The 12,610-nt window shown below is 39.3% G+C and overlaps 1 protein-coding gene across 2 annotated transcripts in view; it reads right to left on the minus strand.

Annotated features, from left to right (window-relative positions):
* Positions 1-516: 516 nt before the first annotated feature.
* Positions 517-12,610, minus strand: part of LOC127950783 (ras-responsive element-binding protein 1) — a 33,505-nt gene continuing 21,411 nt past the window's right edge. Inside the window, exons 5-14 of one of the 2 annotated variants that reach the window (XM_052548071.1) lie at positions 11,474-11,563; positions 11,150-11,313; positions 8,802-8,946; positions 8,536-8,678; positions 8,271-8,460; positions 5,637-8,181; positions 5,195-5,287; positions 4,068-4,238; positions 3,076-3,831; positions 517-2,849 (exon numbers count right to left, since the gene is read on the minus strand). In XM_052548071.1, the coding sequence (XP_052404031.1) occupies positions 2,368-2,849; positions 3,076-3,831; positions 4,068-4,238; positions 5,195-5,287; positions 5,637-8,181; positions 8,271-8,460; positions 8,536-8,678; positions 8,802-8,946; positions 11,150-11,313; positions 11,474-11,563 (4,779 nt within the window). In that variant the 3' untranslated portion in view covers positions 517-2,367. The remainder of the gene's footprint in view (positions 2,850-3,075; positions 3,832-4,067; positions 4,239-5,194; positions 5,288-5,636; positions 8,182-8,270; positions 8,461-8,535; positions 8,679-8,801; positions 8,947-11,149; positions 11,314-11,473; positions 11,564-12,610) is intronic. The other variant, XM_052548073.1, reaches the window with a different exon arrangement.

Raw genomic sequence — 12,610 nt, forward strand, 5'->3', positions numbered from 1 at the left:
ATATATATATATATATATATATTTCTCATTTTGGTGTGTATATGACTCATGATCATAACCAATGTAAATGTGCCAGTATATTATTATTTTTCATGATTGTTGAACCTTGTAACGTTAATATGACTGACTAATATTGTTTCATACCTCCCCGTCTCATCCGCATCATCAAACTGCCCCGGTACAACCTGATACATCGCGCTGCTCTAATTTTAATTAAAGAAAACGCCCGAATCCTTAAAATATATCTTAAACAAAAATACCAACAGTGCTTAGAAGGCTCAAAGAGAGAACTCGAAGCGCTAAATTAAGCACCCATTTTCAGCAGGCTAATCATTAATGAATTATTATACTTCATAAAGATACACTGCTGATATCAAATGCATACAGGCAGAGAGATTGCTAGAATGTTCTTGATGGTTGATATGGTGCTGTATTATAATAGTATTAAATATGAACAATACTATAATAATATTAATGTTAAGTTTAAATTAAGAAAAAATATAGACAGAAAAAAAATTCATTCTTAGTGTACATTTATTGATTGGATGATTTATTCGCTTTACAGGGTTGAAAAAAGCAAAGTCAACGAGTTGTCTACATCTGAACTGATCTGACAGGTATCTGCAATACATCTGACAAACATTGTCACTGATATCTGAATTAATTACAAGAATTTGCAGATTTTTTGCACAAAAGGTTTGGTACATTTAGGCCTAAACATACAGTGACCAAATTGAGTCAAATGCTCTTAAATGTAGTGTAGTGAACAGAGATTGCATTTCACACACCAGACAGATACACAGATTGTGAAAACCCCTGAGAAATAGAATAACTGAGAAATACAAATCAGATCAACATGCAAAAATCATTATATTTATAATCATATTGTCAAACCCATCAAATGATACTCTCAATGTTCTCGAATGAATGGGTAGCTGAATTGGTTGAAGGTTTCACTAGCTGACAAACAAACACACACAAACACACACACACACACACACACACACACACACATAAAATATATAATTACTAAAGAATCTGAATGTACAGAGTTTCTGAAAATGTTGAGAACCTCACAATCTCAAACAACATTCATCTTTTGATTCTCCTCGCTACAGAAATTGGATTCAACATGGCTTTTCAAAATGACAACCACACGCTCCAGACTGATCAATAAATACCTGCAGACAATGTTCAGTGTTTTCTATCCATATGACTGTGCACACCCACACACACACCCACACACGTATACATTTACAAGTACAAACATCATTCAAAAACAACATAAAGAAAGAAAAATGTGTTTCGACAAATATAAACCCAGTTCATTTGCAATGTTTCAATTGGTTTTAATCCAGAGACACAGCTTTCACAATGTATGAAAACTAGCAAACGTTTTTGCCACTATGAGGGCTTCAAATTCACTGGATCTCAAATGCAGTTTTGTGTGGACTTCAGGGGTTATTGAAGTCACACTATTGCAACAACGAATGTAAAATGGTTCAATTTGTGTTTTGTTTTAGGAAAGATAAATATCCCTTCTACATAAACCAGTGTAAGGGATACATTTCAGATTGCTTTTCAGAATCAATATGTACAAGATAAAAAGAAAAAGAAGTGTTTGAATTTTAGTGTGAACACCAGTGTTGAAGTCAAAATGAATCATAGGGAGATTTCCAGTACAAACACAAAACCAAGAAGCCAAACACAAATCACACTTTATAGATATAAAATGTTCACTGAATCGCACTGACTTCTCTCAGATGCACAGGCCTTATAATATAATACTTCACACTCTATGCCACCAGAAGGCGCTGTTTCAAGCTTCCCAGCCACTTGTGCATGCCTTCTGCAACATTTGTCAACGAGGCTGAAGATGGAGGATAATACACAAAGAATGGGCAAATATTGCCGATAAACTGATTGGCTGACGATCACCCAAAATAAAAATTACAGAGCTGAACAGCAATTGTATCCAAAATGTATTCAGCCAATCTTGATAATGAAAATAAGACAAAAAGGAAACCAACCAACTCTATACAGATACTAAAAACATGCAGAAACTGACTCAAGAATAATACAATTTAATGCTGATATATAAATCTTCTGTTCATCATACAAACACTTCTAATTTATTGATATAAAGGCTTTATATGATTAATTAAAAATCATATAAATAGGATTAAAATTGCTACCGTCCAGTTATGTGTTGATCCAGATCTTTAGAAGAAAGCATTAAGGCATCAATAGAAGTCTGTCATGCGCACTATATAAGACAAATATCGGCAGAAGCCAGGCTTTGCAACTCTTAGAGTTTGTGGAAGCTCGATAAACTATGGCACAAAATCAACACAGTGAATTTTCTCTTCACTGATCGGGTGTCTCTGTCATGTCCTGAGCTGCTGTACAGCTATGGATACTGATTTTTGCAAGATCTGGATCACAGCCTGATTGGGCCTCTACTGAGGCGACTGTTTGATGCTCCTCCTGTTCAGCCCCATCCAGCTGAGGTTCTTCAGCAGAATTCATCGCCATGGATGTATCTTCAGGATGCTGAATTTCCTCCACATGTCCTTCACTCTCTTCTTCTTGGGGTGCTCCTGCTTTCCCGCATTCATTCTCACTCTGGATTGGAGCTGTTGCTTCACTTTGACTTGCAGATGAACACCTCACCTCTTTTCCCTCCGGCAATTCGCTGTCATCTCTTGCTCCATCCATTTCTTCAATCAATTCTGCCTCATCTGTCCCTTTTTCGTCTGTGGGTTTCTGGTGGACACGTTGATGCCTCACCAGACTGTGCTTCAGGGTGAAGGTGCGGTGACAGGTTTGGCACTTATAAGGTCGCTCACCTACAACACAAAGGGTCATGTTAGATGCATCAACTTTTTCATTTTAATTGTGTTAAAGGGATAGTTCACCCAAATATGAAAATTCTGTCATTAATTACTCACCCTTATGTAGTCTGGAACAACATGAGGGTGAGTAATTAATGACAAAATGTTCATTTTTGGGTGAACTATCCCTTCAATCGTTTAAGGTTGGTAAATAATAACAGTAGAATGCTCCAGATCTTACCAGTATGTGAGCGCATGTGTCTGGTCAAGTCTTGCAGGCTCCAGAAGCGTTTGCTGCACACAGCACAGATCTTCTTCCTCTTGTCGGTTTTGCCTCCAGTGGTTTCGGCCTCCTCTTCCAAAGCCCTGAGCTCTGAGGAAGCAGCTTCTTCTTCTTCTTCATCATCACTCATCACCTCCCTCTCCTCCTCATCAGCACCACTTTCCACACAGCTGCTGTTCTCGTCCTTTTCATCATCTTCTAACTTGGCCTCCAGATCCAGTTCCTTTCTGGGTGCTGGGACTGGGTTTTGCGGAGCAGGTTGGCGTCTTCCTTTTTTGCCTCTATTCTCTGGCTGGACCTCCTGAATGTGAGTTTTCTGGTGCCGGCTGAGAGTGGCTGCATGGCGAAAGGTCTTCTTGCAGGACGCACAGGTGTGTGGGAACTCATCTGGTGGAGAAACCGGTTCAGCAGTTGATTTAGGCTGGTGCTGCTCTGTTCCAGAAAGCTTGAAGTCTACGAACTTGTTGGCGAGGTTCATATCAAGACTATTGTTGCTTTGAGAGTCATCGTCATTATTTTCTACTCCCTCAGGGTTTCCCTCTGCGGGCTGTGTTTGGTTTAGGTCTGAGATGCTGTCTGTTTGTTCAGCGGCTGATTGGCCTGTTTGCTCTGGTGCATGTTCTGGAGATGAAGCTCTCTCCTCTTGTTTGGGGTTGACAGAGCTCAGATCCACAATATCTCTGACTACAGGAGGTTCAGTGTCAGATACACTCTCTACCAAGACAACAAAAGCTTGTTAAGCACTATATACATTTAACTGCTCTGCATACACGTTTCAAATGATGTAATAATATTCAATTATAATATTGCAATATGAAGTCTTGATGCCACACAGAAAACACACTAAATTACAATACACCATGAAAGAACCATCAACCCTTCATTTAAAAATTTCAAAATGCAAGAATACTATTGATAAATATTCATATATATAATATAATGTTACTGACCAATAGTGCCAGTACTTCCTTGGGATCCTTCGTCAGCCTTAGGTCTGGGTCGAGATCCACTGTTTTGAAGAGTCCGATTAGACATTCCATGTTTGCGGAGCAGGTGGCGCTCACAGTTTGACTTGGTGGAGAAGAATGATTCACACTGAGGACAAGGGTATGGCTTCTGACCTGTGAAATTAATGCACAAAACCGTAACACTCTGAAGAGAGAAACAAACTTTATTGACTCAAATACACTGGATCAAATAAAAATGTATATAAAAAGTTTGTAGTCGGTAAGATTATTTTTTTGTTTTTGAAAGAAATTTCTAATGCTCATTATGGCTGCATTCATTCATTAATATGGTGAAATATTATAACAATTTAAAATATATGTTTTCTATTTGAATATATTTTAAAATATAATTTTAAAAATAAAAATGTATTTCTGTGAAGATTTTGAGCAGCCAGTACTCCAGTCTTCAATGTCACAAAGGATTTCAAATCAACACATTCTGATTTGTTGCTTGAAAAATATTTAGTTTTAGATTCAATGTTGAAAATTTTTGTGGAAGCCATAATGTACATTTAAGGGTTCTCTGAAAAAAACTAAGTTAAAATTAACAGAATGTCAAAAAAAAAAAAAAAAGTAAAAACATTTTTTTAATAACATTTAAAGGTGGGGAATGTATTTTTTCAAAAACATTTTAGAAAACAGAGTCGGCAGAGTACCAAAACCAACTTGTAGCCAATCAGCAGTAAGGGGCGTGTCTACTCATAATGGGGACGAGAGAGTGCTCAGTACACAGGACGGACATTAGCCGAGCCGAGCCGAGCCAAGTGACAACAGAAAGATAGAGATGGCGGATTAAAAACAAAAGAGGAAAACGTCTGTGAAACAAAAGAAGGCTTGGGATACGGCAAGAAGTAGGACCCGTGTAAATATCAGATCAGCTTTCCGGCGCTGAAGATACTCAAAGAGGCCTGCGATTGGACGCTAAGGTTTTTTTTTTCTTCTCGATAGTTATGTAACATGGTTTTGCTTTGTTTCACAGAACTAATATATGCTGTTAAAATAAATAGATGCACGTTAAAACACACAGTACTAACAAAACACATTGCTTTCACTTATTGATGACATCATACCTTCAGCCGGCTGGCACAGCAGATTCCGCCATAATCGTTGCCTGGGTTGCGTACGTATGTGTGGGGCGGTGCTATCAAAATAGGGGCGAGACCCTTTTGGGGTAGAGGCGTGTTTGTTTTGGTGATTTGAAATCTCAACATTGGCTACAAGAAATCACTTACCCCACCTTTAAAATATTTTTACTATCACTGTTGAATAATTTAATGCATCCTTGCTGACTAAGTATTCATTTCTTTCTGCACTACTGTGTGATTTATTCAAGATCATTTTAATAGATGAAGAATGAATCACTGACAAATTAAATATTGTACTTCATTTAACAAATTCTATAAACTCCACTTTGCTAAGAAAGGTATGTAGCTAAATGTATTGTAGGACAGAGTAAACAAAAAGTAAATAAAGTGCTTTATTTCATAATTTATGAATTGTAAACAGTCTCACCTGTGTGTGTTAGCATATGCCTTTGCAATGAGCTGGCCCAAGGGAACAGACGTGGACAGTATGGGCAGGTCATTTTCTGCACTGAATTGGAATAAGCGTTCTTCTTTCCTTTGTTTTGGGAAGGTTTCTTTGGCTTATCCTCTCGTCCCTCTTTTACCTCCTCATTAAAAGATTGCTTCTCTTTCTCTTCCTTCATTGGCTCCATCTGACTGGGTTGTAAGTAGGGGCTGAATTTATTTGAGTCTGTGGTAGCTAGCATTTTCTCCACACTGGGAAACTCTCCACTTGACTCCAAGTCAACGCCACAACCTGTCGGCATTCTTGGATCACAGATCTCTTCCTGAAACGGTCTCTTCCTGCCTCTCTTCTTTGTGTTACCAAAAGAGCCATTTTGAATGTAATCCAGTTTAGTAGTGCCCTTCTTCTCACTTAGTGTATTAAAATCCATTGCACTAACACTGTTTTTGCCATCTATTCCTGTTTCAATCATCTGGACAATGGAGGCCAGCGGTGCCATTTTAGTACTGGAAACAGAAGATGGTTTTGGTAGCAATGGCTTCAAGCGAGGAAAAGGCTTAGTAAGGTCACTGGATAGAGCAGAGGCCAGGCTAGAAATGGAGACTGGGAGAGTGGCGAGAAGTCCAGGGGTCGTTTCCAGGGTCTGTTCTTTCTTGATGTCTTGTTGATTCAGGGACACACTCTGAGGTTGTTCTTTCGTCATTTTCTTCTTCTCAGGATCCTTAGGTATCGAGAGATCAATGGGCTCCATAGAGCAGTCGTTAAACAGAGGAGATGTTGTTACTTCAATTTTAACATTTGAAGCAATCGTTTTTTGAGATTTGCTAGAGAAATCTAAAGGCTGGTCTTGGTCCTCAACAGGTCCAGTGTAGGGACCTACATTCTGAGGAACGGTGCTGTTAATCAGCCCATTTGAGGTTGGAGGGATGGCTTGAGTGGTGGTGTCTCCTCCAACCGGTACAAGACTTTTGATGTGTTCTTCAATTTCCCGCTCTGGAACATCTGGGTGGTGCTTCAGCAAATGGTGAATGCAGTTCCTTTTAGCGAGAAACGCTGCCCCACATTGCTTACACTCAAATGGCTTCCGCTGACATCCATTGTGCGTCCGCAGGTGAATCTGAAGTGCTCTGTAGCTCTTAAGGTCCTCCCCGCAAAATCGACAAGATGTGTTACCGGCACCGGCCGTATCAAGAAGGTCTAGTGTGGTGCCTCCGATTACACCACTTGCACTAGAGGAGGTGGTTACATATTCAATGTTTTTCTCGATGTCTTTGCGAGTGTTTTTCATGTGTTTCTTGCGCAAATGACGCTCACAGTTAGCCTTCACAGTGAAAGGGTAGTGACAGAGGCGACAGACATATGGCCGCTCACCGCTATGTGTTCTGAAATGTCGAATCAGTGTTGCTTTGTCAGGAGCGGCGTAGCTACAAATGGTGCACTGGTACGGTGACGCTCCCAGATGGTGACGCATATGAGCCTGGAGGCCGCCTAAGAAGGAAAAAACTTCTTTGCAGAACCGGCAAGGGTACTCGGTCTTGGCCATCTTCTTGCCTCTTGATTCCTTCCTTTTGCCATTAAACTCTTCTTGCTTTCCAGTTTCATATGAAATAATCGTGTTTCCTATGACATCTGGCCCCAGCTGAGTAGTCTCCCAGTTGGTAGGAGATGAAGAGGTTGAGGATGAAGAGGAGGCTGGTGATTGTCTGGCAGTTCTCACTTGTTGACCTGTTTGGGGTGGAAGGCTAGGACTGATGTTGCCCGATGAGGCCTGTTGGGCGCTCATGACAGGAGGAGGGGGTGTGGAAGTACCCATACTTGATCGTGGAGTGATTAAGGGCTTTTGCTTCAGAGAAGCAATCTGTTTGGGGTCCACCTGTAGAGGACTGCCCAGACCTTTGGCAAGCATAGACAAAGACATCTGAGGTGGCACAGAGGCTGCAAGCTTAAGGATTTGTTCAATGTCTGCTAGCTCCACCGCAGCTTGACCACTTATTGGGACAAACATACCACTTCTGACGATACTATTGAGTGGCTGTAGTGACAGGAGGCCAAGGGCGGCATTCTTGTTCATGGCTTGAAGAGAGACGGGTTCCAAAATTGAGTCACCGAGATTGTTGCTGTTTTCTTGAGGTAGATTAGTTGAAGGTGGCTCAATATGAATAAAGTGAATGCTGTCTAAAATTTCCTGCTGAATTTGCTCTTCTGATTTCTCTGGCTTGGCCAAAGAAGAGTGTTGGAGACCCAGGCACTCCAAGAAAAAGTTTTTTCCATCTGAACTGGTACGATCAACATGTGGTACTAGTTCATTGACCTCCTTGGAATCCGTGGAATGGGAGTTAACTTTGGGTGCATCCATAACACCATCTGCGTTATGTTCCTGAGGTTCAGTGCTGGTGCCTGCGCTACTTTTATGTGAGGATTTGTGGAGATCCAGAGACTGCTGAAGAGGGAAGGCCTTGTTGCAGACCTCACAAACAAATTTGTGGAACTTGCTAGAGCATCTGCGCAAATTAGTCTCACACCAGACCTGAATAAATAAAACAAATTATTTTCTGTCATCATCCTAAAAAGATATAAAGTAATTATATCTCATCTAATGCATTTACAAGTCTTTACCTGTGCAATTTGGGGAAATTTTTGACAGCTGAAGTCAATAAAAGCCAAGTCACCAAACCCCAGAGGGATGGAGGGGTTATTCTGAATAAAGGGTTGTCCAGAGGGGTCAGTAGGGAGCTGCTTATGAATGGCGGCGTTATGACGGAGAAGACCCCGATGTGTGCGAAAGGAAATGCAACAAATGCTACACCTAGGATTAGAGAAAACTGTCAGAAACAGTATATATATTAGATATATATACAGGAATACAACGTCCAGAGCTCACCTGAGTGTAGTGTCAGGATGTGTCTCCATGTGTGTTTCCAGATCATATTTACAGTTGAATGTCTTAAAGCAGATGGGGCAGTGAAGGATCTCTTCCTCACTCTTAACAGAATCATTCTCTCCCGACTTTTGTACTAACATCACCTAAAACAAGACAATGCTTTTTCATACAACTTCAGAGGTAAGAGCATAATAGATTCCAAAAGTAATTTACACTATTTTACTGTTTTTGTACTGACACAGACATGAAGAAGGGTGAAAATTTACTTTTTTAACTGGCGGCTCCTCGGCCTGCTCCACTTCATCCTCTACACTCAGCTTCTTCTTACTAGGGAGTCGTCGGCGCTTGATTAGTGGGGAAGAACTAGGGGTAGGAATACTGTTTGCATCCTTTTCATGAATTTTCATGTGCCTGTAGAAATACATAACTAAACTCAGACCAAGTTCTGTCTATTGACAACCATCATAAAAATAAGAGAAATTAAAATGCTTTATTTAATTCAACATGCATAGACGCTCCTTACTGATATATTTGCATTTAATGCATTGTAGCCTGCATTTGAGAATTTGAGGTGTCCAAAATAAAAAATATATATTTTGCAAAAAGGAACTATGAATTACCTCTAAGATATTTTACATTGTGGCAATTCTTCAGGACATGTGATATTAATTAACCTCAATTCTCATTATTGTTATACAAAGTCTCATTTTCATTATTCATTATCAAACTGTTTTAATTTAATTGTAAAAATTACAATAATAAGGGTTCATTTAAATCTTTAACCTCATCCATGTAAAATATTCTTTGTGATGTGATGGCACTGGGGCCACTGGAATATTTCAATACTTAAAGCATGCAAAATACAGAGCAGTGACCAGGCGATGGGAAATGCAATTATATGGCCAGCAGAGGTCAGAGGTAATGTGTGGAGGCAAAGTGCTGGGAGTCGCATTACAACATGCTGGAACGTGCGCACCCCTCACCCTCCTACACTTACACAGAAACAAACCCACCTTTCAGGTTCAACCAGATACAAGGCCCCTGATGCTTATGTGCAGATGTGTTTCATAGAATACAGTTGACCAAATAGGTATACAGAGCATATGTATGGTGTGCACATTTTCAAATGAAATGTGTCTTGCATTGTGGTGTGTAGAGTTAACGGTCTGCACTGTGTATGTAACTGAAGGGAGGATAAATGTCAGCAGACCCAGTGGTAAGAATCTTGTTTTACATTCTGTAGCCAAAGATATTAATAGCAGAAAGGCAGAGTGATGGTCACCCACATGTGGACCCAACCCTGACAGTCTGAATCCTGTTCCATCTCATGTCTCTGGCCACAGCAAAAAACCATGTTGATACCTTACAGACTGAAACAGTATCAGCATAATTATATTATCACGCATAATTCCAGTTCTTGCAATTTCTTGTCACATGGCACTTAATCACATTGTGGTTTTGTGTTTGAAGTTACTAGTTGGTGCAAAAGTAAATGTTTCCTTCTGCAGTGCCTCATCAATATTGCCAGAGGGCAGTGTGGGAAAAACATCTCAGCTGCATGATTTAACATGCCAAGCAAAGCTGTTTTTGTTATGTAATATATGAAACGATACAGTTAAATATGACCCAAAAAATCCATAATGTGCCATCCAAAAAGTATGTTCAGCACTCCTCTCCCTGCCCCCTGCCTTTTCTCCCTCTCTCACTCACACAAACTTCTTCCACCCCCATCTGGAATGCCTGTATATCTCAACGGCACAAGGAAGCCCTCTATGCACATCCCATCAACACAAACAAAAAGAGTCACACATCAAACCCTTTTCCACAAAGACACATGAGAAGAAAGCATGGACTCAGAACCATCTTTCCAAATGGCACAAACAAGATTTTAAATTTAAAGGGGCAAATCGTTTTTTCTCATGGGTGATAACAGGTGTTGGATAACAATTTAAAATTTGTTAAGATGTACACAATATATATATATAAAAAAAACTCCCTGTTGAAGAATTGCAATAAACATGTATTTTCAGCATATTTGTGCATCAACAGCTGAATGTGTTTTATAATCAACAGAGAACAGGCCTATAGATGTGATGCTAATATTTAGAAAAAAAACTGTGAAGTTGAACTGTTTGGTTAAGATAATGTTGAGATTGGACAGCTGTGTTAAATTTTTTGAGAACAAGTACACTGCATTGGAGAAAAGTTGGAGAAAATCGATTGAGAATAACTGTAACAATGCATTTGCATGTTAAAGCTTCTCTGATGTCAGACAGTGATCACATGGCCTGCATGCAAACAGAATATTTCGTCTTTTTTAGAGTGCTATATTGTGATAGTTTGTATTTTACAGTTATGTACATTTTAATACATGAATTATTAGCTTCTAATAAACTCTTTTTATTTCCCTCACGAACCCCATTTCTCTTCTGTTTAAAGAAATGTAATGTATTCAGTATAAATTAAGCTCTATAAACAGCATCTATGACAATGTTGATTACCACAGATTACCTTTTGACTTTTCAAAGGTGAAAGCAAAATGGTAGTGAAAAGGCTAGTCCACACTTACATAAAAGGTAAACATCTACCATAAAAACACTATCTGACCATTTACCTGTGCATGTTTCCATTGGTAGTGAAAGTCTGACTACATATCACACACTTGTATGGCCTCTCTCCACTGTGAACCAGCATGTGGCGGTCCAGAGAACTGGCTGAGCTCAAAGCCTTCCCACAGATACTGCAGGAGTGGTCAGTTCCCCCACTATCTGTGTTATGCTGAAGAAAAAAAGAAGAACAGACATGAACATAGTGATATACAGTCTATATAACATGTTCAGTTTCAGTAAAATCCAGATTTTAAGACAAACTGTTGTGGTTCAGTAAACAGGTGTACATGTAGGGATGGTCTGGTGTGTGTGTAAGAGAGAGTGTGCACCTGTCTGATATGCATGGTGAGCTGGTGCAGTGTCATGCAGTTTTTGTCACACAGGGGGCAAATGAAGCTTAAGCGTTCGTCTTTGACTTCCTGTAGCAGAAAAAAAAGACAAAACACATTTTAGTTATAATGTACTTAATTACATAGTTGATTAGTATATAGTTTTATTAGGAATGCACCAATGTATCGGCCGCCGATACATATCAGCTGATTTTTGATTATTTTAAAGCCATCTGCATATCGGAAATGGCATGAAAATGACAGATACCGATGGTTTATTGATTAACTGCATGGAGACAACGAGGTGTCTGTTGCATAATCCAACGTTTTTCTCTGTGCAAAATAATGAAATGCTTGCCAAAACAAAATAAAATCTGTACAAAATCTAGTTTGTCAGACAGCATAGTAAGGTCATATGCAAACATAACGCTGACGCATCCAGCGAGTGAAAGTTCACGGACCATAAATTACGGACTAACAGTTGGGAAAACAATGCAGGGATTGCATCAGTGCCTCACACGCACATACAACTCATTTTTGCTAATTTGACATTGCAGCCTGTTCATTATTAAAATAAAAAACAGTTTAAGAAACATAAAAAGTTACACTGCTCAATTTAAATAGTCTGTGTAGGCCTACAGTCTGTGCTGTTCAGTGTGACCAGCGCCTCACTGCTGAAATAGCCTATATGTAAAGAATGATGTTTTTTACGTCAATAATCCAAGTGAATAACAAAGCCTGTAGTTTACATAATAAATAATAGGTTAGCATCCAGATGCAAATATGGAAACATTTGGATTCATGCAGAACGAGAGAGGTAGGCTTCAGTTTCATTTTCCAATTAATTTGTTTAGGCTTGACACTTATATTTAGCCTAAATACAACTTTAGAGGATTATTAACCAGTATGTTTTCTACTCAAACCGGTTTCAAAAACATTCAAATACTGGTTCTGCTCAGAGTGAACCAATCTTTTTTTCTCGCTCTCTCATTTTTAAGCCCTGCTTTATGCAGATGACCAATATCGGTATTGGTATCGGTGCATCCCTAAGTTTTATATCCATATCTGACTAGATTTCAAAAACATTGCAGACTTTCAACAGTATAATCATACCTATTGTGTACCATTTAACTATTT

The sequence above is a fragment of the Carassius gibelio genome, chromosome B2 (genome assembly GCF_023724105.1).
Source record: "Carassius gibelio isolate Cgi1373 ecotype wild population from Czech Republic chromosome B2, carGib1.2-hapl.c, whole genome shotgun sequence".
In the NCBI taxonomy this organism is placed as follows: Eukaryota; Metazoa; Chordata; class Actinopteri; order Cypriniformes; family Cyprinidae; genus Carassius; species Carassius gibelio.